Source organism: Procambarus clarkii, chromosome 29 (genome assembly GCF_040958095.1).
Source record: "Procambarus clarkii isolate CNS0578487 chromosome 29, FALCON_Pclarkii_2.0, whole genome shotgun sequence".
NCBI lineage: Eukaryota > Metazoa > Arthropoda > Malacostraca > Decapoda > Cambaridae > Procambarus > Procambarus clarkii.
In genome coordinates, this window is record NC_091178.1 from 555,095 (window position 1) to 580,094 (window position 25,000).

The 25,000-nt window shown below is 50.0% G+C and overlaps 1 protein-coding gene across 5 annotated transcripts in view; it reads right to left on the bottom strand.

The window, feature by feature from the left end:
- The window catches only part of LOC123765134 (ADP-ribosylation factor GTPase-activating protein 1), a 136,448-nt gene that overhangs the window by 75,139 nt on the left and 36,309 nt on the right, over positions 1-25,000 (bottom strand). For 3 of the 5 annotated variants that reach the window (XM_069333205.1, XM_069333202.1, XM_069333203.1), the window contains exons 6-7: positions 19,778-19,892; positions 7,941-8,051 (exon numbers count right to left, since the gene is read on the bottom strand). In XM_069333205.1, coding sequence (XP_069189306.1) covers positions 7,941-8,051; positions 19,778-19,892 — 226 coding nt within the window. The remainder of the gene's footprint in view (positions 1-7,940; positions 8,052-19,777; positions 19,893-25,000) is intronic. The other 2 variants (XM_069333206.1, XM_069333204.1) reach the window with 1 other exon arrangement.

The following is a 25,000-nucleotide window of genomic DNA, read 5'->3' on the forward strand; positions in this document are numbered from 1 at the left end:
AGGTACCTGGGAGTTAGTCAGCTGTCACGGGCTGCTTCCTGGGGGTGGAGGTCTGGTCGAGGACCGGGCCGCGGGGACACTAAAAAGCCCCGAAATCATCTCAAGATAACCTCAAGAAGCTAAGCCCCCGGAGGCCGAACCCAGCAGTTGCGAGAGAGGCGGAAGGGACGTCCCCGAAGGAACCAGAACAGCCGACGAAGTCACACTCGACTCAGCGGGTAGACCATCATGGCAAAGTTCAGGCTCCCACACAAACCCTCGAGCAACCACCGCATGACCCGGGAGCCCCCTCAGGAACAGACTAAGTTGGGAACGCAGGCAAAGCAGAGCCACCAGAGGAAGAGACAAGGAAGCAGTCCGAGCGTCCTACACAAGACCCAGCCAAGACCGAACCTGTGAGGGAAGCAGAGGGGACTTCCACCAGTTCACCAGAAACCCGAACCCGACGAGCTGGGAAAGACCCAAATCCCAGGCGAGCAGACACGCGGACTGGCTGTGAGCCCAAACCAGCCAATCATCAAGGTAGGCCAAAACCCGAATACTAACAGACGCAGACAGGCCACCATGACCCGCATATGGCGTGTGAAAACGCGAGGTGCCAGATTCAACCCGAACGGGAGACAACGAAAGCGGTAACCTTGACGCCCCACAACAAAACTGAGCCAGTCCCTGAAACTCAGATGAATCGGGATGTGCCAATGCACTTCCTTAAGGTCTAGGAACACCATCCAAGTGCCTGGCTCCAACAAAATACAAACCTGGGACAGAGTAGTCATCCAAAAGGAGGGGAATAAAACCAAAGGGTCAGACAGGACAGGTCCAGAATGAACCGGAGATCTGCATAGTTCCATTTCGGGAACGGAAACAGGCAGGAAACCCACCTGAGAGATGAGGTCGTTTCGACCACCCCAAAGCGAACCCACTCCGAGATGACTGGACAGAGAGCAAGAGAAGAAAGAGGCCTGCCCCGCCAGCCCCGAACCCCCTGAAGGAGGAGCCACCACATGCCGCACGAAACGACCTGAAATGCCCACAAATCATGGGACCAGGCGCGAGCAAAGAGTGCGAGCCTCCCTCCCATCGCCCTGTCAACGGGACAAACTGCAAAAGGACTGGCACACCTTACGAGACCCTAAGTGGCGCACAGGGCGATCCCCACGCCGACCAGAAAAAGACGGAAACGAAGGCTGCACCTGACCTGAATCTGGCACCACTGGCCTACCACAACAGGAAGAACCCCGAACCCTTCCTGGAAGGCCCCCCCCCTGCCCCGGACGACTAACAAGTCTGACATAGGATGGCAATTAGCCGTCAAATCAAATGCCAGTCAAATCACAAACTTGGAAAGGCTTGGAAGATGCTTCAAATAATCTTTCAAATGCCATTTAATACTTGACAGTGGTTGACTGCTTTGAAGAGATGAGCTATTACAAGGAATTACGAGCTATCTATAATACAAAATAAAATACATAAAGTACAGTAAAGTTTAATAAATGAGATCCTAATAGACGACATTTAAAAGAATATACTATAACTCTACAGATCACAATGCTCTAATGATACCAAACATTGTGTTGGATATGATTGACCTTAGTTACTGTACAACAAAATATGGCAGCAAAGCAAGATAAAAGCATAGGCACATTATCAAATGCATGTATAACAATTATTCTTCTATACCACTTTTAACATGCTGTTATAAAGTATATCTAACCACATACCTTCATGAACCTTTATCCAACTGGAGGAAAGGCGGAATTTCAGATTGATTGTTTTATAACACTGAAATATGATGAATATTTACCCAAGACTTTTGAAGCAACTTGGAGATCACAGTTTTACAAAATAAGCACTGGTATATAGTATCCACTAACATCAATGAGCCAAGCAATAGGTTGTAGAGGTTTTAAAACCATTTGCATCCAATCGATAAATATATTTTAGATTTCCAGCATCAAAGATAGTTAAAAAAAAAGAATTAATCCAAAAAATTAATTTAGATAAAACCATGTTCAAAAAACCAGCGTTGAATGTAATGAAACGCCATTTTCTGGGCGAGTCCCAGAGGCTTCCCGGAGCTATCCAGGCTGAATGGATATGTATAACTTTCTGGCATCAGTCAAAGTGCTAGGAGTTCCTGCCTACCAGGGACCACGAGCCAGAACCTGGCCCCCTCAGAGAGGCACGAGGAGCAATGGCCTATAGAAACCCCCTTGTGGTCGGGAGCATTCTGTGTCTGCCATCGACCGGGATAGGCACCCAGAAAGGTAGGCGCCCCAAAACAAACCCCAATTCTGTTGACCAGACAACACACTAGAAGGTGAAGGGACGACGACGTTTCAGTCCGTCAAGACCATTCTCAAGTCGATTGTGAAAAACTATTGTGAATTATTTTCACAAATTCTGGTGAAAATATTGCTACCGAAAGCCGAACAAGTGGACCGAACTCCCAAACAAAAGTATCAAACTAGCATGACGTCATCACGTCGCCGCGCCACCGTCTGCGCAAACCCCCCCCCCCTCCTCCCCGGGAGGGGGAAAGAGGAAGCCCCAGACGCTCAATGCCACCGATCCAACTGGCAGTTCTTAGGCTGGATGTCAAAATATGTGAAAAATGCCGCTGACCAGAGGGAGGGAGGGATGCCGGGGAGCCTCCGGAACTCACCCAGAAAATGGCGTTTCATTACATTCAATGCTGGTTTTCTGGGGGGAGCCTCGCTGGCTCCCCAGAGCTACCTCACCACAGATAAGGACAATAAGGAAGGATCTGGGATGCGGACGTCACGCGCCCTAACCTAAAAAATCAAGACCACAGACGAAACAAAGACCCTGCAGACACAAACCCCCGAACAGGAACGAGGGAAGAAGGGAATGCGAACAACCAAAACGCATCCACGACCCCAGAGGCCAAGACACACAGAGAACTGCAAAAAAAAAAAAAAAAAAAAAAAAAAAACGCAACCGAACAACAAAGGAAGCACCCCCCTCCCCCCCGGCCCGACCAACCAAGCAGCAACCCAAAGACCAAAACGAGAAGAAAATAGACCACCCAGGCCAATGACCAGGACGACACCAGAACTCAAGAGCAGGCCAGAAGTGAAACAATGCCCAGTACAGCAAGCAAAACGAAGCAGAAGGAACCTCAACACTGAACGCAAACAGGAGCGGCACTGCCAGCACCACCCAATACAAGGTGACAGGACACGGTCCCAGACAACGGTCCCTGAACAACCCCGAAGGGAAGACAAGCCAACCCTATCATAGACCGAAGGACCCTTCGCAGTGATAGGAAGGACCACCAGGAAAACCACACACCACTCCCGAGACGAAACACGCAGGTGGGAGACCAACAACGAACCCACCAGTGCCGACACAAACGACGAGAAACAAGCACCACGAACGAAAGCGCAAAATACGAGTCGAGAAACAGCGACCCCCGCAACCCAAAGGAGCAACATAACCAGCTCCAGCAGGGAAGAATGATGCACATGTCCCCGAGGCATCCAAGAGGAGAACTAAGCAGAACGTGAACCGCAGGAAAGCAAACACACCCGTTCTGGAAAAGGAACAAAGAAACACCAGAGCCAGGACCGGAACCCGGCTACCGGTTCCAAGGAAAGGAACCAGTAAGGCAGGAGTGGCGGACCAAAAGTCCACAACCCCCCACAGACAGTGCAACACCGAAGCCTGCAGTAAGTCAAAGAAAAATCGTAGAAACTAGGTACCAAAACGGAACACCCGATAAATCCAAAAGCAGGGAACTGAACATGGACAGAGGCCCACCTGAGCACCCATCAGGATAATCAAGAAACACTGACCCAGATATACAGACAAGCGGCGCATAGGAGGAGGAAAAACGGAAAGTGGCAAGGAAAACCCCGAATATGGACCAAGGAGCGGCCAGGAAGCAATGCACACGACTAACCACAAAATGTGCAGTGGAGGGCGTACATACCCGAGGGACCTCATGAACAGCAGGGTGCAGCCAGGCACCGAAGATAGGCAAGGAATGAGTGTCCAGATAGGGAAAAAACCCAGGTGCTGACAACGAAACCAAAAGCACCGACATGCAGAGCAGAGCCCCACAGGACAACAAAGAACAAGATACATGGACAAAGGAAAGTTACTGAAGACACACAGAAGATGACCAAACACCACCACACCAAACACCCCTGTTAGAAGCCATCGACGCAACCCCGCCAAGCGGGAAAGAGAGTAAACAAGGATGGAGCAGTGACCAAGGGTGGCACACGCCACCCATGTGGCACGTTTTGTACACGAAACAAGGGGTATAAATTGGAGAAGTGTAGATCTAGGAAAGACCCAAGGAAATACTGGGATGGTAACCGGTCTGTTAATTTGCGGAACCAACCACCATGCAACGTGGTGGAGGTGGGGCCCCATGACCGTGTCAAGCGCGGGCTGGACATGTACATGAGTGGGACTGGGTGGCAACAAATAGGAGCTGCCTCGTATAGGCCAACAGACCCTCTGCAGTTTCTCTGTTCGTATGTCCTAATGTTCGTATGCACAAGGGGACACAGGAGGAAGCCGAGTACCCAAAGGAGCCACAGACATGAACAAGAACCTGATCAATGTCAGTGGAGATAGGAAGCGGAAAGCACTAGGAAGCTACGTGGTGAAGGCAGTCTCCACCCACAGGAGCAAACGTAGATAAGACAGAGCCTTGGAGGCTCAGGAAACAGCACAACCGTCGACCGACAGGAGAGAGACGGGGCCAAAGAGCCAGAGCTCAACCCCTGCAAGCACAACTAGGCAAGCACCCCACCAAAAGTCGAGAACCAGCACTTGGCCGACTAAGGTGCCAGACATGACAATCACACCTGCAGAGCAGACACACAACCGTACCACAACACAGGCAAGCCAAGTAACATACCAGGAGCATTGCTAGTGGTGTGCACGAAAGCCATGTATACTAGAGGCAGTAGGCATTGTATGTACCGTTACCTGAATAAAAGCTGGAAGTCTAAGGTAAAATATGTCCAGAGGCGCGTGCCCAGCAGAAGACGACGAGCAGTACAGAGGGGGAGGAGGCGGCGCCACTCTGAGCCATCCCACACCAGGAAGCAGAGGAAAAACGAGGTGACGCCCCCCATATATAAAAACCCAAAACACCCCCAGCATCCAGAGGGCTACGACTGAAGGAAGAAAACGAGCAAGAAGCCGTAGAAAACCTTGAGAAACGACGTGAACACACGAGCATACCGCCCATAAAAAAAACGCACACCCCGGCCCCAGCACGCGAGGTACAAAACGCACCACCCGTCCTCCGGGTGGCGTGGCTCGTACACCAGGCGGACACATATCTTACATACACAACGTACAGACACATCGTACAAACACCAGGAAGGCGTACAAAACGAGACGAGGAACGCCGAATCTGGAAGTAGCGACGACGCGTAAACAAAACAAGGCAAAACCGAAATGAAAGAGGACGGAAGGTAACCAACGAGGCCGACAAAAGACCAGAGGGAAACCACATCGGAAGTCAACAGACGTTCCAATAATATTGGAAGGTACGAAGAGATGTGCGAACCAACGAGAACCACAACAAGCAAGCACAAGCAAACGAAGGGACATATGGACAAAAAGAAACCCCTGATCAAAGGACACGCAGGGTCCCCGATATGAAGGAAACAGTATTGCGACGTAAGCGCGAAAAAGGTAAGGAAAAGGGGGCGAAACACATCCCCAATAATGATGGGACCGACGAACCCAAAGGGACAAGGAACCGAACCCAGGGAGGGTGGTATACCCGAAACCAACAGGAACACAGAGGGGGAAGGAACAACCCCACTCTGAGGAACTGCCAGCCCCTCACCATGGGTATAAAAATCTAAGGAGGGGCAACGGGGCCGAGACTTCCCCCAGGCAACCCCTCCCCAACCCCCGAAACCTCTACGGCAAGACCCGGGGCCGAGCCGCACCCACAAAACCTCAGCTTGACAAGGAAAAGCCGGGGCAGCCGTACAAACACTAAGGAAGGGAGCCCACTGGTCAGACCCATACAGCAAGGCTGGAGAAACCGACTCGAATGCCTCAGCCACCTCCCCGGAAGAGGAAATCCCCCGAGACCGCCCGAATCTCAAACCAGAGCCTGCTCCAACCCCGAAACCCGCCTACAGTTCGAAGCCGGAAGCAAGGGAGGAAGTGTGCAGAACAGAAGGAGCCAGAGCTGAAGCGACCCCCACCCCCACGTCCGGACCCCAACAACCAAAACGGGGCAGCCTCGGAGCATCCGGGGACACATACAACCAAGAGGGTTGCAGCAACCCACACCTAGCAAGCAACACCGCAGCTGCCTGCACCCAATTATCATGACCAGTGGTCAGGGTGAACGAGAGCACGTACCGACAACACCCGTCGCATGACTCCAGGTCATAAACAATGACCCAACAGGCAGCATGGCGGAGGCACAACCAGCGAGTGTCACCCTGAGACAAGGGGACAGAACAACCGTCAAACTCTCAGGACAAGAGGGGGGGACTCCGGGGACACACCCATTGGACCACGGAGCCCCCATGGGGTTTCCCAGGACCCTTAGCCTTGGGTACACACTAAGGGAAACCCAAGCAGGGTACTACGAACCGGCGCCCAAGTCTACCAAACAAACTTCTAAAAGTTGAACCCCCGGGACGTGTCCACTCACGGGGGCCAAGCGGGGAGTATCACTAACAGAAAATACCGAAATAAAAACACCTAGAACAGTAAAAGGGGACCATAAAGGCAGACCCCCCCACCAGGCAAAAACAAAAACAAAAGAAAAACCTCTAGAGAGGACAACGTACCCAGGCAGAACAGAGCCGGCCGCTGATATTGGTGAAAACTAGCTGTGCGGTACCCCACGCCCCTACCAGTGACGAAAACTACCACCTACCCAGAGACAAACCAGGGCAACAAAACCCCAGTCGACTATAAGGGCGGCCCAGTACCGAGCAATAAAGGACACAGTGGAGGTAGAATCCAAGGAGACTTGTGGAAGGTGGCCCCAGCCCCAAGGGCAGTACTTACAGGGCACATAGGGAAGATAGCCCTAGGCACATGCAGCCCGAGTACTGTGGAATCTCACTCCAGGCTCACACCCCACCGAAAGAGACAGTCCACACCACAAAGCACAGAACTGAAACAAAAACCAGAGCCAGAAGCACTCGACCGGCCAGTAATTCTATCAACCAAGAACTGCCAGTTGGATCGCCGGCGTGGAGGGTCTGGGGCTTTCCCTTCCCCCTCCCAGGGAGGGGGAGTTGCGCAGACGGTGGCGCGGTGACATGACGACGTCATGCTAGTTTGATACTTTTGTTTGGGGAGTTCTGTCCACTCGTTCAGCTTTCAGTTTCAATATTTTCACCAGAATAGGGGTTTGTTTTGAGGCACCAACCTTTCTGGGTGCCTATCCCAGTCGATGGCAGACAGAATGCTCCCAACCACAAAGGGGTTTCTATAGGCCATTGCTCCTCGTGCCTCTCTGAGGGGGCCAGGTTCTGGCTCGTGGTCCCCGGTAGGCAAGTATCCGCGGTTGTTCAACGTCCTCCCAGCAAGCATAAGAAATATTGCTGGAACAACTGTGGACATTTTCATGAGGAAACTAGATTTATTCCTCCAAGGAGTGCCGGACCAACCGGGCTGTGGTGGGTATGTGGGCCTGCGGGCCGCTCCAAGCAACAGCCTGGTGGACCAAACTCTCACAAGTCAAGCCTGGCCTCGGGCCGGGCTTGGGGAGTAGAAGAACTCCCAGAACCCCATCAACCAGGTATCAACCAGGCAAGAACTCCAAGCACTTTGATGCCAGAAAGTTATACATATTCAGTCAGCCTGGATAGCTCCGGGGAGCCGACGGGGCTCCCCCCAGAAAAAACCTTGCTTTCTGTTAAAAAAAATTGCAGCCAAATAAAAGTACTGTATTTGCAAAAATAGTTTACCTTATCTGTGATGGTGTGGCTATACTCTGTAGCTTTCTCTGTAGCTATACTACTGTATTCCACAGCTTTTCCAGCAATTTTAGTAGCACCCAGTGACAGCAATGACCAGCCCTGAAATGTGTACACTGTCAGTAATGGTATATTTAATGTATGCTTTAATGAATGCTTAACACTTACATACCAGCAAGTTCACCTACTTTTGATTATTACAAAATAAAAACTTTATGGCCAAGTTCTATACCATTATACACACTAATAAATATGGCTTGCAATATTTCTGTATTAACTTTTAGTAACTAGTAATTTCAGATATTAGCTAGCACTCTCTAATAATTTACACAAATAAATCCAGCAAAGTGAGGGAGCACTGGAGTGCATTTACCAAGCCACAACACTTGCCAAATGTTCCCCCCTTCTCCCTGCTTGGCAAGCACGTGGCAGTGCGCCCCTGCTTGCCAAGCACGTGGCAGTGCGCCCCTGCTTGGCAAGCACGTGGCAGTGCGCCCCTGCTTGGCAAGCACGTGGCAGTGCGCCCCTGCTTGGCAAGCACGTGGCAGTGCGCCCCTGCTTGCCAAGCACGTGGCAGTGCGCCCCTGCTTGCCAAGCACGTGGCAGTGCGCCCCTGCTTGGCAAGCAAGTGGCAGTGCGCCCCTGCTTGGCAAGCACGTGGCAGTGCGCCCCTGCTTGCCAAGCACGTGGCAGTGCGCCCCTGCTTGCCAAGCACGTGGCAGTGCGCCCCTGCTTGCCAAGCACGTGGCAGTGCGCCCCTGCTTGCCAAGCACGTGGCAGTGCGCCCCTGCTTGCCAAGCACGTGGCAGTGCGCCCCTGCTTGCCAAGCACGTGGCAATGCGCTCCCGCTTGGCAAGCACGTGGCAGTGCGCCCCTGCTTGCCAAGCACGTGGCAGGGCGCCCCTGCTTGGCATGCACGTGGCAGGGCGCCCCTGCTTGGCATGCACGTGGCAGGGCGCCCCTGCTTGGCATGCACGTGGCAGGGCGCCCCTGCTTGGCATGCACGTGGCAGGGCGCCCCTGCTTGGCATGCACGTGGCAGGGCGCCCCTGCTTGGCATGCACGTGGCAGGGCGCCCCTGCTTGGCATGCACGTGGCAGGGCGCCCCTGCTTGGCATGCACGTGGCAGGGCACCCCTGCTTGGCATGCACGTGGCAGGGCGCCCCTGCTTGGCAAGCACGTGGCAGTGCGCCCCTGCTTGGCAAGCACGTGGCAGTGCGCCCCTGCTTGGCATGCACATGAGGAGGGGCAAGGAATCCAGGGTTCAGACGGGACAAGACCAGAATGAACCTCAGATCCGCACAGTCCCGTTTTGAACCTGGAAACAGGCGGGAAACCCACCTGAGGGACAGAGTCGTTTTGACCACGCCCAAGCGCACCCATTCCAAGATGACTTGATGAAGCGCAGGAGAAGAAACCTGCCCTGTTAGCCCCGAACTCCCCAAAGGAAGACGAGTCGCCCAACGCCACCGCAGGCCGGATGACACAACCAAAAAGGCCCACAAATAGTGGGACCAAGCGTGGGCAAACAGAGCGAGCCTCCCCCCCATCGCCCCATCAATGGGGCGAACCGCGAAAGGGCCGACGCCCCTTACAAGAACCCAAACATCGAGCAGAGCAATCACTGCGCCGACCAGACGAAGCTGGCCACGAAGGGAACAATGGCTCAGAAACTGGCACCAATGGCCCACCTCGACCAGCGGAACTCGAAACCCTTGCACGACCCCCTCCGAAACTGCCGAGAACGACCTCCTCGGAGAATCAACAAGTCCGCCATAGGACAACAACTAGACGAAGTCATTTGCAGAAACTGAGAGACCGCAGTCTCTGCAAACAGCAAAGGACAAAATGGAGATGAGAACCTAAGAGCCAGGACCTAAGCGAATTCCAAAGAGAGGGCAAGCACAGCCTGATGGCACGCGAGGTGAGAAGCAAAAAACAGAGACACCCTTTCCTTCAGGATGGGCGCAAAGAGCTTCAACAGTGCAGCCGACGCCGTAGTTGCCGAAGTCAGCGCCCCAGACAAAGGCCCTTCACTCAACGCTCCCACATCCTCCTCAAGCCAGGCAGAAGACAGCTCGAGAAGGGAAAAGAAACGTAAGACCGAAGGCAAATGCCCACGGGAGCGCAAATCCTCCGCAATTAACGTAGCCGAAAGAAGAGGAACCTGCACGTGAAGCTAGAAAAGGCCAACATCCCGAGAAAGCACGAAGCGAACAAGCACGCATTAAGGTGCTCAAACTCGCCCCCCAGGTAAACCTACATAAAAGTAGAAGTTCTCCGCCAATCAAGCATGTGGGTCCGACAGAACCCAAACCACATCCCCAAACGAAAAGAAAGGGCAGTCTGCCAGCCAAGAAGACTCTGGAACCTCCAAACGGACCAAAAATGGGAAGAACTAAACTCAAATGAGGACGGATCCATTGCAGAGGCATAACCCGGGTTTCACAAGAGGTATGCAGCAAGAGCTTCCCAAGCCACCTTCACAGAGATACGGGAAGTAAAAAACCTCTGGAAAGACGGAGCCGAGGTACCCAAAGGAGCCCAGAACCGAACCCAAAGCATACTCATACAGGGAAGGGGGGGGGTAAGACCCTGTGCCTCAGCACTAAACCCTGTGCCGAGGCCGAAACCCTCAGACGTTTTGGAGCCGGACACATGGGGGGAGGTGCAGGAAGAACCACAGGGGAATGACCAGGGAGCACGGCAGGAGCCAAAGTGACTAATGCCCCCTGGTCAGGGTCCCTGAAACCAAAACGGGGCAGCCTCGGGGCATCCGGGTGGGAAACTAACCTAGCGCGTTGCAGTAACCCTAACCTAACATGCAACGCTGATGATGCCTGTACCCCTAACAGGAACATCCTCAGAGTAAAACTGGGAACACAAGCAGAGAACACGACTCGCAAGACTCCGGGTCAAAGGTGTCGTTGACCCAACAGGCAGCATGACGGAGGCAAAACAGGTGACTGTCACCCTGAGACAAGGGCACACTGCAACCTTCAAACCCGCAAAAAGCAGGCTGGAACTTGGGAGATGCATCCATGGATCCACCGAGCCCCAACGGGTTTCCAGGGCCCGTAGGATAACAACTACGCGAAGTCCGCGCAAGGTGTTGCTAACCGGTTAAGAAACCCAAACAAAACAAGGGGTAGATGATAACACTGAAAACCCCTGGGAGGTGTACAAGCATGGGAGGCCTATTAGAGGGCCACCAAAACAATATCAGGGGAACTATAGACCCACGAGGCAGAACCTCCACCAATCCACCAGGCAAACAAAAATAAAACAAAAGAAAAACCCCGCAAAAGTACACCGTCCCCCGAGGCAACAGGAACCGGTCGCCGCTTAGGTGGCAACACCACAACGCCTTAACCAGCACAACACCACTCCCTACCCAAGACCAAACAAGGACCCCAAGCCCCAGCTGGCCCCAAGAGCGAGGCAAATGCCGAGCAGCAAGAACCCCTATGGGAGCAGTTCCCGAACGCCCCAAGGAAGATAACCCTGACACGCAGGGGCAGTACTCAGGGCGCCTAGGGAAGAAAGCCCCCAAGGGCATGCAGCACCGCCACTGATGAGGTACTCCTGGCCACCACACAGCAGAGAACGCCACACAAGGCAAACACCGCCCAGGAATTTGAGGCCAGAGAAGCATCTATCCCGGTTGACACTAGCTTATGAACTGAAGGCAGCCGGCGCGGTGAGGTCCGGGGAGGGGGAGGCTGCGCGGACAACTGGCACGACAGTAAATTGTGATAATTGCTCGTTTGATTGTTTCCTTGGGATTGTAGGGAGTTTCTACCCCTCTTCGGTTTTTGTTTTAGTTTCTTACCATGTGGGGTTTGTTTTGTTATGCCTACCTTTCTGGGTGCCTAATCCCGGTCAATGGCAGACAAGGAAAACCCCCCAACCAATGGGGTTTTCCAGGGCCATTGGTCCCTGAAACCTCTCTGAAGGGGCCAGGTTCTGGCACTGGTCCCTGGTAGGTCTGAACTCCATAGCTAATGTCCCGGTCCAACATAACATACATTAGCTCGATGAGCTCCAAGGAGCCGAAGGGGCTCCCCACAGAAAAGGACTGGAGGTAAGCCTCACTGGAAAACGACAGACTTTCCAATAATGCAGGAAGAATCGAAGACCTCCCCAAACCTTCGAGATCACATAGAAGTAAACAATATCACGAAGGCTCAGAAGGCACAGTCGCACCCGAGACCAAAAGTCATACAGAAACCCCGATAACAGGGGAACATAACCCCTCCATTATGGAGAAGTCTCGCCCCAGAGAAAAGGGGGTAGAAATGGAGAAAAGTACTCACCGATAGGACGGAACCGAACGAACCCGAAGAGACAAGGATCCAAACCCGGGGAGGGGCCGACACCCAAAAAGTCATATGCAGAGAGGAGAAGGAAAAACCCCACTCCCCGCAACTGCAAGCCCTGCAATGTGGGTAGAAAACCCGGCGGGGTCCAACGGGGCCTGAGGCCCCCTCAAATCACGCCCTCCCCAACCTCGGAAACCTCCATGGCAGGTACCAGAGCCAAGCCGTTCCCCCAAAGCCCCAGCCTCAAAAGAAAAGGTCGTAGCAGCCAGAAAGATACTGAAGAAGGGAGCTCACTGGCAGACTCGCACAACCCAGCTGGAGGGACAGGCTCGAATTTCTCCCTCGCTACTCAGGAAGGGGAAACCCGAGACCGCCTGAGGCTCAAGACCCCTCAAAACCCTGCCCCGACCCCAAACTCACAGACGGAAGGATCCGGATGCAGGGAGGAAGGGTGGGGGTGTAACACTGTAAAAGTGTTTGGTTTAGTTTAATACATATATAGAATATGAGTCAGAGACAGGGATTTGGGAAGGCACCAGTTGTCTGCCAGAGATCTCACACCTCAAAGCGTTAATGACCTCAAGTGACCTGAGGTCAGATCATGCGAATTTCACCTTGCTTCTACTAATCTCTTAATTGGAGCCTGGTAGCCTTCAAACATGCCGACGTTTAAGGAGTGGCTTGGTAGAGTGCCTCAGGCTATCTACTTGTGGGCGGAGTTAGTTACTAGGCTCCCCAATATATACTCGGAGAACTATCGATTCGAGAGGATTAAGCATTAACGAGACAGAGAAGAACGGCAGTCAGCAGAGCAGCAGAGACAGGCTGTCGGTCGGACGGGGGTGAAGCTGCCTGACAGCTGCAGACTCCCCCCCCCCCTCTCTATCCAGCTATAGGCACACACTTGGTGAGTTGAGCAGTAAGGTGACTTGGTCGTGTTTTACAAGTGTTGTGTGATGATCAGGGGCAGTCAGTTGTAGGGTTCTCAGATTCTTGGAGGATGACTCACTTTGAATATTAATCTTTAACATTTTAATTGGATTGCTTAAGTTATGATACTTATCATGAAAAATATAATTGTTGAATTTATTATTTAAATGGACTTTATTTTGTTCCCTAGAGATTTTGAGTTGAGGTGAGAAAGCCTCTGTGGTTACTGGTTTCATGGTTTAGAATGAGTACATGATAAAGATGGGACCATACTAATAATGATCTCTTGATAACATCTTTGGTGAATATTGTGATACAGACAAGTTCCATTCCTTGTCTTGTATGTAATGATCATGAATGGATGGTGGCAGCATTTCGTCTTCTACTATCCACTCTTCTACTTCTACTATCTACTCTTCTCCTACCTATATACACCTCTCCCTCCACCCCTCTCTAAACTCTCACTTTCAACTAATGACCCTCCTCGCTCCTCCCCTCCCTACCTCTCACCCCAAACCCTCACTAATTACTTCACTATTCATTTCTTTCCTTTCGTTTTCTCTTATACGTTTGTGGCAATGATTCTGTATTCTAGAGTTTTCTCTAGAGTTTCGGGTAGCTGATCCAGTTACGGCGCCTTGTAGTCTTAGCACCTAGGTAGTCAAATACCTAGGTTACAAGGTGTTGAACGAGAGAGGCTGCCTTAGGAACTCTGGAGGTGCTCTAGAATAGTTAGCTAACTGAGGACGGAATAACGGACTAGAGAGAGCTGTTTCCCCCGGCCTCGTTAGTTAACTGGGGGATGGAATAATGGACAAGATAGCTATATTTCCCCCACCCCCCGTTACAGGGGGACTAGAAAGACAAGGGGGCAAGGAAGGAACAAAACTGAAGCAACCAACACCCCCAAGCCCCGTCACAACAACCAAAAACAAGGCAGCCTCTGGGCTTCCGGGGGAGCAAACAACCCAGCGTGTTGCCACCACCTGAACTTAACGTGCCACACCCGTGCTGCCTGCATCCGCATAGTCAGCATCAGACCGGGTAACCGAGTCACAAACAAGCAACGAAACTCGCAGGACTCTGGATCGAAGGTACCACCAACCCCACAGGCAGCAGACGGAGGTAAAAACCATGAGGGATCACCCTGAGTCAAGGGGACCGAGCAACCCTCGAACTCGCATGAAGCAAGCGGGGACTCCGGGAACACATCCATTGGACCCACGCGCCCCAAGGGGATTCCCAGGGTCCTAAGTGTTTAATGTAACTCACACCCAGGTAATCCCAGGCAGGGTACTGCTAACCAGCGCCCAAGTATACCAAACAACCCTCTAAGAACTGAACCCCCGGGACTTGCACACTCACCTAGCAGGGAAAACCACCAGAAGAAAGAAGAGTACTCGGTACACAGGGGGCAAGAACCAAGGCAGACCCCCCCACCAGGCAGACAAAAAGAAAAAGAAAACTCCACAAGAGGACAACGTACCCGGGCAGAACAGAGCTGGCCGCTATGATTGGTGAAAACAAGCTGCGCAGTACCCCGTGTCCCTACCAACACAAAACTGCCCCTCACCCAAAGGTGAACAAGGGAGACAACACCCTAGCACACAAAAGGCATCCGAAAACCAAGCAGTAAATGGTTTAGCAGAGGCAGAACCCAAGGAACTTATGGAAGGTAACCCCAAGCCCCAAGGGCAGTACTTACAGGGCACCTAGGGAAGGAAACCCTAGGTGCATGCAGCCAGAGCACTGAAGAATCACTCCCGCTCACGCACCACTTAGCAGTCAGTCACCATACACTAGGTACAGTGCTGAAACAACCACCGGAGCTGGAGCACACAACCGTTGCTTCTAGCATCAGCCTTAGAACTGAAGGGTGGATAGCCGGCGCGAGGGTCTGGGGCTTCCCCTTCCCCCTCCGCTGCACAGACAGCAGCGTGGCGATGTGTGACGTCATGCTCATTTGCTTGTTTCTTTTTGGCGAGTTCTATCCACTTGTTCGGCTTTTGGTAGCAATTTTCACCAGAATAGGTATTTGTTTTGGGACACTTACCTTTCTGGGTTCCTGGCCCTGTCAATGGCTGACATAGAACGCTTCTAACCACACGGGGGTTATAGGCCATTGCCATTGCAATAGGCCATTGTAATAGGCCATTGCTCCCCGTGCCTCTCTGAGGGGGCCAGGTTCTAGCTCGTGGTCCTCGGTAGGCCCACAGAACTCCATACACATGACTGATGCCAAAGTCTGACATTAGCATGAGCCTGGATAAACTCCAGGGAGCCGACAGGACTCCCCCTAGAAAGAGAATAAACATTTGTGGTGATGGTGGCAGCGAATTCACGTGCAATGCTCGGTCTACCATGAGGTACACGGCGGGTCGCCCGCCAGGCCACCAATTGTGTTAAAGAACTATGACAAAGGATATCTAGGGGTGATTCTGGATAGTAAACAGTCACCAGAGGACCATATAAAGGACATAGAACGAGAACCATATGCTATTCTTTCCAACTTCATAATCCCTTTTAAAATTTTTAAATAAACATGGATGGCAAAATACTAAAGAAATTTTTCACAACTTTCATGAGACTAAAATTGGAACATGCAGCAAGCAGTTGTGTGATGCCCATGTATCAAGAAGCACATCGATAAACTGGAAAAGGTGCAAAGACATGCTACTAAATGGCTTCTGGAACTGAAAAACAAAAGCTATGAAGAGAGGTTAGAGATGTTAAATATTCCAAAGTGAGAAGATAGGAGAAAAGAGGGGCAAAATAATCACTAAACAGTGGTACCTCAATTAACCCTTACACTGCTCAGGGGTCCTTGGGACATTTACACCCCTGTGCGCAAGAAAAAAAAAAAAATTCAAAAAAATTTTTTCGTCTTCTAAACATGTTAATTTGTGTCCCCTGAGCACGGAACAAATAAAAAAAAAATCGTAGGCGACATATTTTGGGCGCAATTGACCGAGGAAGTCTGGCAAAAAGTGGGCGTTGACAGAGCGGTCGTCAGACCCGGTCAGCGTCACCCACGTTGACAGATGGGAGTTGCCACAAAGATAGATATTATTACCTAATTGTTTCAATGTCTCTGATTGATTTTTTCTTAGTTTTTTTGCAGTAATATTATTCAATAGTGTGTATTGTAATATATTTATATAATAAAAGTGGTTAATAATCGCTATACTCAAAAGTATGATGTGCATATTAGTGATTCAATTATTATGTTTATAAAACTATAAACAAATAGTTTTGCTGCTATTACACTCTATACACAGGTTATATATAAGTATTGGCATGTTTTGGTCACCATAACGAACCACTAAGTTGGTATTGAGAGTCGAAAAGCAACGAGGAGTTAACCGCCACACACACACACCCAGACACTCGCTGCCACTCCCTCAACACACGCACTAAACTTTCTTCCCCAACAATACCAGTTGTGGTGTTATTACACTATATACAGACGTTATATATAAGTATGTGTATATTTTGTTCACCACAACTGTACAGCTAAGCTGATATAGTTAGTTCAGGCACTAAGAGTCGTCGCTATACACAGATGGCGGCTCCCTCACTCATTCAAGGTCACACGCACTAAACTTTCTCCCCCAACAATACCATTTGTGGTGTTATTACACTATATACAGACGTTATATATAAGTATGTATATATTTTGTTCACCACAACTGTACAGCTAAGCTGATATAGTTAGTTCATGCACTAAGAGTCGTCACTATACACAGATGGCGGCTGGCGGCTCCCTCACTCATTCAAGGTCACACGCACTAAACTTTCTCCCCCAACAATACCTTTTGCAGTGTTATTACCCTATATACACATATTATATATAAATATCTACATGTTTTATGCACCGTAACTGTACACCTAAACTTGTAGTGCGCCCAAAGAGCATAGTGGCCACCCTCTAAACAGCTAGACAAATCGTGCAGACGACGTCACCTCCGTCACCCATATGGCTCCTCCCAGCATAATCCTTTTGCTGTTATTACACTAATACACACATTATATATAAGTATCTACATTTGTGTCCACCATAGAGAACCACTGACCTGGTATGGTGAATGCAAACAATAACAGGTGGCCACACAGTCAGTAAACGATGCTGTCTCCCTCCGTCTCTCAGCATCACTCCTCCCACAGCGCTAATTATTACAACAATCCTGCTATTATCACAACCCCGGTTATTTATATCACAGTCATTGGTCATCTGTAATATTGTCATCGCTAAATAATAACAATTATATATTTGTTTTGACATTTTTCGGCGATGCTGTGGTCACAAGCTGAACATCAATGCTGTTCGCTCATGCTGCGTGCGCCGGCCTGTGCCTCTCACACCTGAGAATATTGCCCACGATTTTTTTTTTTAAATGGCATCTGTTTACAAGAGCCCTCCGGAAGCTACTGTGAACCCCGTGTAGCCGCGGGCCATTTGAATCAGGCCTGGCACCCTATGGCGTATATATACGCCATGCGCACCATGGGACATGTTACTCAGGGCGTATATATACGCCATGCGCAGTTTAAGGGTTAAACTAACCTCGATTCGGTGAATCTCTGGTTGGAGCGCACAAAAGCTAAGTAAGGTGGTGGTGAAGATCAAAACCGTCAGTAGCTTCAAAGCGTTATACGACAAAGAGAAAGAGTACTGGGAAGATGGGACACCACAAGCATAACTCTCATCCTGTAACTACACTTAGGTCATTCCACTTTCTGGGCCAGATTTTATCACCCGATCCAACAAACTCTTGTTCGCTGAAGCAGGGGATGTGAGGATTTGCTCAGGATGTTGGCACAGAGTTCACATACTGATGTAAAACTTGCCCACCATATCATAGGTTAAAAATACAGATTTCCTTAGTGAAATCAACCTAGAGAGAGTACAAAGTATTTGAGTATGAATGCACATCCATCCACCTGCCAACTATCAAACCCATCTGCCTACCATCCATCCATCCATCCAGCCCACTCGCTCACCCACCTGTCTGCCTGCCAAATTGCCCTGCCCACCTACCAGCCAGGCACAGCTAATATGGCTCCAATCACATTCTTGGCGATTTTCATAGATAATGCAATATTATAAGAGTTGGGGCCTTGGAAAAGCCACTGAGCACATTTAAAATCAAATTACACGGTTCATTTAATTTTGAGATTTCCCGGTTTTCGTTCACAAATATGGGCCCCTGGAGCAATCTTCAGTTGCAACGAATCTCTCGCCGCAACGAATTGGGGGTTGGTCCCATATACAGTGGCACCTCGACATACGATTGCCCCTACTTACGATAATTTCAAGTTATGATGTAAATTTCATCAAAAAATGCAACTCGACATCCGATGGTGTCGTCGACTTCCGATATTTGTTGGTACACGTTTGGGTCGACCGAGTGCGTGGTTCCCGGTCATGCGGCCAACCTGCCTCAGTTTACTACAGCTGCCCGCTTAGTGACGATCGCGCCTATAAGAAATTCGGCTTTTGTGATGATTTTTTGCATTTTGAACATTAAAGTCATTATTATATATCACGCCATGAGTCCCAAGAAAGTCAGTGGTAAGGCTCAACATATGAAAACCCATGTAAGGATGACCATAGAGCAGAAACAAGAGTACATAATGTCTCTTCCTCAACAATTAAGAAAATGTGTGCAGCATGGGAAGAATTGCAAACCTTTGCTGAAACGACTCACCCAAATCAAGCTGCAGTAGGTCGTTGCCTTAACATATTCAATGGCACTGCGATGCATCATTACAGACAAATGTTAAAACTAAGGGAAAAACAAATGTCTCTTGACAAATTTGTAGTGAGACAAACAAGCACTGAACCACAACCAGGTCCTAGTGGTATTCAGGCAAAGCGTAGGAGGGAGAGTACCCCAGACAAAACATCACTGCCTGATGTGATAATGGAAGGGGACTCCCCTTCCAAACATTAATAACTCTCCTCCTCCCCCCTCATCACCATCTTCCATACCCCATCAAGAGTCCTCCATACAGGTAAGAGAAACTTTGGTACTGTATTGTAGTTAGAAAAAAACATTGTATTCAGTATAAAATGTATCTGTATGTTAATATTTTGGAGGGTGGGGAACGGATTAATTCAATTCCCTTTATTTCTTATAGGAAAAATCGCTTCGACTTACAATATTTCGACTTACGATCCGTCTCTGGGAACGGATTAGCATCTTAAGTCGAGGCCCCATTGTAGTTCATTGTATCCAAGTTGTACTGTATACATAACAGTAACATGAATCAACAAAATTGACAAAGAGGTCACTGATTCAAGCTAAGGAAATAAAGGTATCCCAAAAAATATTAGAAAGTTCTCTTTTGGAAACAGAGTGGTAGACATTTGAACAAGTTCAGTGAGAAGGTAGTGGATGCCAAAACCGTCAGTAGTTATAAATTGTCATATGACAGAATACTGGGAAGACGTGTCATTATTACATGCTAGGTAATTACACTTCTCAAGAAACACCTCACAGCTTCACCTTACAATGACATACTTTTCACTTTACAGACACACTTCCTAACACCCTGTTATCCAACTGACACTTACAGTAGACAGAGAGCTGAGCGCAGTGTCCAGTATCTCAGTTGATGCACTCTTTGGAGGTGGGTTGGGGCAGTTCCCAAAGCCAGAGTACCGTCCTCCTTGAGAAGGTGGAAGGTGACTGTGAAGGAATAGTGTTATTTATTAAAGATATATCTAATCTTTACCTTATTTTCCAAACTGCTGAAAGGTGAAGAAGCAGGTAAACACAAAAATACTATTTGAACAAGAAAAAGTATTTTATATAAACCCCTTCCTCTATTAAACTACTGTGTATCATTTATGTACTGTATGAACTCTATTATCCAGATTCTGCTAAACCAGATAATGGGGTCATCCGGATAAAATTGCGTCCAGATAGTTTTATGTATACATCCAGATGAATGTCCATAGAATCCAGATGAGCAGAGGTTTATCCGGATACAAATACAGGCAGAGTTTTTACTATGTATGCTGGTGTACAAGTCAACATTTGAAGCCTAAAAATCTCTCCAACACCAAGAGTTGACGTGATACTGAATATAAAATGTGAACCTTTACCACTGGGAGATAAACAAGTGAAATGCCCAGCCTAACACTTATTGTAAACCACTTGCCATAAATGTCACAGCTCATCACAATTACAGTACTAAGATAATTTCACAAGTGAAATTATTTAAATTTCTCGTCAAAATGGTGAAATAGGGAGGGAGGGAGGGAGGGAGCCTGCCAGGCAGGGAGGGAGGGAGCCTGCCAGGCAGGGAGGGAGGGAGCCTGCCAGGCAGGGAGGGAGGGAGCCTGCCAGGCAGGGAGGGAGGGAGGGAGGGAGCCTGCCAGGCAGGGAGGGAGGGAGGGAGGGAGCCTGCCAGGCAGGGAGGGAGGGAGGGAGGGAGCCTGCCAGGCAGGGAGGGAGGGAGGGAGGGAGCCTGCCAGGCAGGGAGGGAGGGAGGGAGGGAGCCTGCCAGGCAGGGAGGGAGGGAGGGAGGGAGCCTGCCAGGCAGGGAGGGAGGGAGGGAGGGAGCCTGCCAGGCAGGGAGGGAGGGAGGGAGGGAGCCTGCCAGGCAGGGAGGGAGGGAGGGAGGGAGCCTGCCAGGCAGGGAGGGAGGGAGGGAGGGAGCCTGCCAGGCAGGGAGGGAGGGAGGGAGGGAGCCTGCCAGGCAGGGAGGGAGGGAGGGAGGGAGCCTGCCAGGCAGGGAGGGAGGGAGGGAGGGAGCCTGCCAGGCAGGGAGGGAGGGAGGGAGGGAGCCTGCCAGGCAGGGAGGGAGGGAGGGAGGGAGCCTGCCAGGCAGGGAGGGAGGGAGGGAGGGAGCCTGCCAGGCAGGGAGGGAGGGAGGGAGGGAGCCTGCCAGGCAGGGAGGGAGGGAGGGAGGGAGCCTGCCAGGCAGGGAGGGAGGGAGGGAGGGAGCCTGCCAGGCAGGGAGGGAGGGAGGGAGGGAGCCTGCCAGGCAGGGAGGGAGGGAGGGAGGGAGGGAGCCTGCCAGGCAGGGAGGGAGGGAGGGAGGGAGCCTGCCAGGCAGGGAGGGAGGGAGGGAGGGAGCCTGCCAGGCAGGGAGGGAGGGAGGGAGGGAGCCTGCCAGGCAGGGAGGGAGGGAGGGAGGGAGCCTGCCAGGCAGGGAGGGAGGGAGGGAGGGAGCCTGCCAGGCAGGGAGGGAGGGAGGGAGGGAGCCTGCCAGGCAGGGAGGGAGGGAGGGAGGGAGCCTGCCAGGCAGGGAGGGAGGGAGGGAGGGAGCCTGCCAGGCAGGGAGGGAGGGAGGGAGGGAGCCTGCCAGGCAGGGAGGGAGGGAGGGAGGGAGCCTGCCAGGCAGGGAGGGAGGGAGGGAGGGAGCCTGCCAGGCAGGGAGGGAGGGAGGGAGCCTGCCAGGCAGGGAGGGAGGGAGGGAGGGAGCCTGCCAGGCAGGGAGGGAGGGAGGGAGGGAGCCTGCCAGGCAGGGAGGGAGGGAGGGAGGGAGCCTGCCAGGCAGGGAGGGAGGGAGGGAGCCTGGGAGGGAGGGAGCCTGCCAGGCAGGGAGGGAGGGAGGGAGCCTGGGAGGGAGGGAGCCTGCCAGGCAGGGAGGGAGGGAGGGAGCCTGCCAGGCAGGGAGGGAGGGAGGGAGCCTGCCAGGCAGGGAGGGAGGGAGGGAGCCTGCCAGGCAGGGAGGGAGGGAGGGAGCCTGCCAGGCAGGGAGGGAGGGAGGGAGCCTGCCAGGCAGGAAGGGAGGGAGGGAGCCTGCCAGGCAAGCAGGCAGGGAGGGGGCCTGCCAGGCAGGCAGGGAGGGAGGGGGCCTGCCAGGCAGGCAGGCAGGCAGGCAGGGAAGGAGGGAGGAAGCCTGCCTGCCTGCCTGGCCAGGGAAGAGAGAGAACCAGAACCTGACCTCCTCAGATGGTCCCCGGTAGGTCGAACTCCTTAGACTAATGCCCCGGTCTAATATATCACACATTAGCTGATAGCTCCAGGAGCCGATGGGGCTCCCCACAGAAAATAAGTATACTAAATACTAGCATTGCTATTCAGTTACTCCAAAGGAAGGTCCTTCTGGTCACCTGCACAAGATCATACTCAGAGCATGTATTTGTGCCGATGACAAATACAAAGATGAGAAAAAACTTTGTTGTTGACATTTTGAATGTATGGACTTAAATAATATAAACACAGAATAGCTGGTTATGAACAGAAGATGATGAGGTGAAGTTGGGGGCGAGGCCAGAAAACTAATAGATTAACCATGGCTATGTTTATATTTTTTCTAGCAACAATTTAAAGTGAAACTGCAATACAATGCTAAATCTTCCCTGATTCTGTTCAATGGTGTTCTCTGATGATGGCAGATTTCGTAGTCTTCAGATGCTTGCTTTGTTTGATGATGACTTATACATCCTTAAAGTTCATGAGGTGTTTGCTGCTTTTTGATTCTTGGAGAGATGCATGCATCTCATGTTGGTAACACTATCAATATTCAAGTCACACACTATAAACCAGGAGCAACATGAACTTTAAACCCTTAAACTGCGCATGGCGTATATATACGCCATGAGTAACACGTCCCACGGTGCGCATGGCGTATATATACGCCATAGGGTGCCAGGTACGATTGAAATGGCCCGCGGCTAAACGGGGTTCACATTAGCTTCCTCGAGGCTCTTGTAAACAGACGACATTTAAAAAAAAAATCGTGGGCAATATTCTCAGGTGTGAGAGCCACAGTACAGTTGGAGCAACCAAAGCTGGCGCACGCAGCATGAGCGAACAGCATTGCTGTTCAACTTGTGACCACAGCATCGCCGAAAAATGTCAAAATAAATATATAATTGCTATTATTTAGCGATGACAATATTACAGATGACTCCTGACTGTGAGAGCACCGCAATGCTCTGATGTAAATAACCAGGGTTGTGATAATAGAAGGATTGTTGTAATAATTAGCGCTGTGGGAGGAGTGATGCTGACGGACGAAGGGAGATAGCATCGTTTACTGACTGTGTGGCCACCTGTTATTTTCTGCAGTCACCATACCAGCTCAGTGGTTTTCTATGGTGAACACAAATGTAGATACTTATATATAATATGTGTATTAGTGTAATAACAGCAAAAGGATTATACTGGGAGGAGCCATTTGGGTGACGGAGGTGACGTCGTCTGCATGATTTGTCTGGATGTGTAGAGGCTGGCCACTATGCTCTTTGTACAAGCTTAGGTGTACAGTTACAATGCATACAACATGTAGATACTTATATATAATGTGTGTATATAGTGTAATAACAGTGCAAACAGTATTGTTGGGGGAGAAAGTTTAGTGTGTGTGACCTTGAATGAGTGAGGGAGCCGCCAGCTGACTGTGTGTGTAGCGACGACTCTTAGTGCCTGAACTAACTACATCAGCTTAGTTGTACAGTTGTAGTGAACAAAACATGTAGATTCTTATATATAATGTCTGTATATTGTGAATAAAATATAAAATAGGATGGTGGGAGGAAAAAGTGGGCGAGTGAGGCGTTGTTGAGGGAGTGGCAACAAGTGGCTGGCTGGTGTGTGGCGGTCACTCCTTGTTGCTTTTCGACTTTCAATACCAACTTAGTGGTTCGTTATGGTGAATAAAACATGCAGATACTTATATATAACGTGTGTATAGAGTGTAATAGTAGCAAAACTATTTGTTTATTGTTTTATGAACATAATTGAATCACTAATATACACACCATACTCTTGAGTATAGCGATTATTCACCACTTTTATTATATAAATATATTACAATACACACTTGAATAATATTACTGCAAAAAACCTAAGAAAAAATCAATCAGAGACAGTGAAATAATTAAGTGATAATATCTTTGTGGCAACTCCCACCTATCAGTGCGGGTGACGCTGACCGGCTCTGACAACCGCTCCTTCAACGCACACTTTTTGCCAGACTTCCTCGGTCCATTGCGCCCAAAATATTTCACCTACAATTTTTTTTTATTTTTCCCGTGATCAGAGAACACAAATTAACATTTTTAGAAGACGAAATAATTTATTAGAATTTTTTTTGCTTGCGCATAGGGGTGTAAATGCCCTCAGGACCCCTTAGCAGTGGAAGGGTTAAGGATACCAAACTTCCCAAAAAGAAGAAACAGTATAAGAAGAAAGTGTTAAAATTTGTAGCTATCGACAATACACCACATGACAGAATTTAGGAAAATTATGCATTGCAATCTAACTTGCTTAAGCGCATTAAATCTTTAAAGTCTACTTGGTTGAAAGGGGGATTCATAGATTGTCAAGTTTTATTACTCAGTATTTAGAAGCCATCGAAGGTCCTGTTTGGGTACCACAGTTACTTCACTAATCCTTTTCACAGCCAAGCCACTGTATATTTATAAATCACTGTATTTTATGACTACTAAGGCGAGTGTTAGGGAAGGGTTTCCACTATTCTCGACTTCTGATTGGCACCTTGTCAACCATCATCCATGACCTTCCTAGGGTTTGGGTACTATTTAATTCAGTATACTCATAACAAATTTGTAAAGATGTTTATGTTTTTAAGGCAACTACAACAATTAACCTGTTGGAAGATATGCTCGAGGTCTCAAGCTGTTTTGGGATATTTTTATAATGGTAATGTACTTATTTAGTGCCATCCATGCACCTCTGTAACAGATACAGTAAATGCTACTTGTTGACATGCACAGAACACTGTACAGAACATATACAAAAATAATAATACAAATTGACATTAATAGATTGCTTAATGTTAACCAAATACAATTAACCAAATACAGTTCAGAACA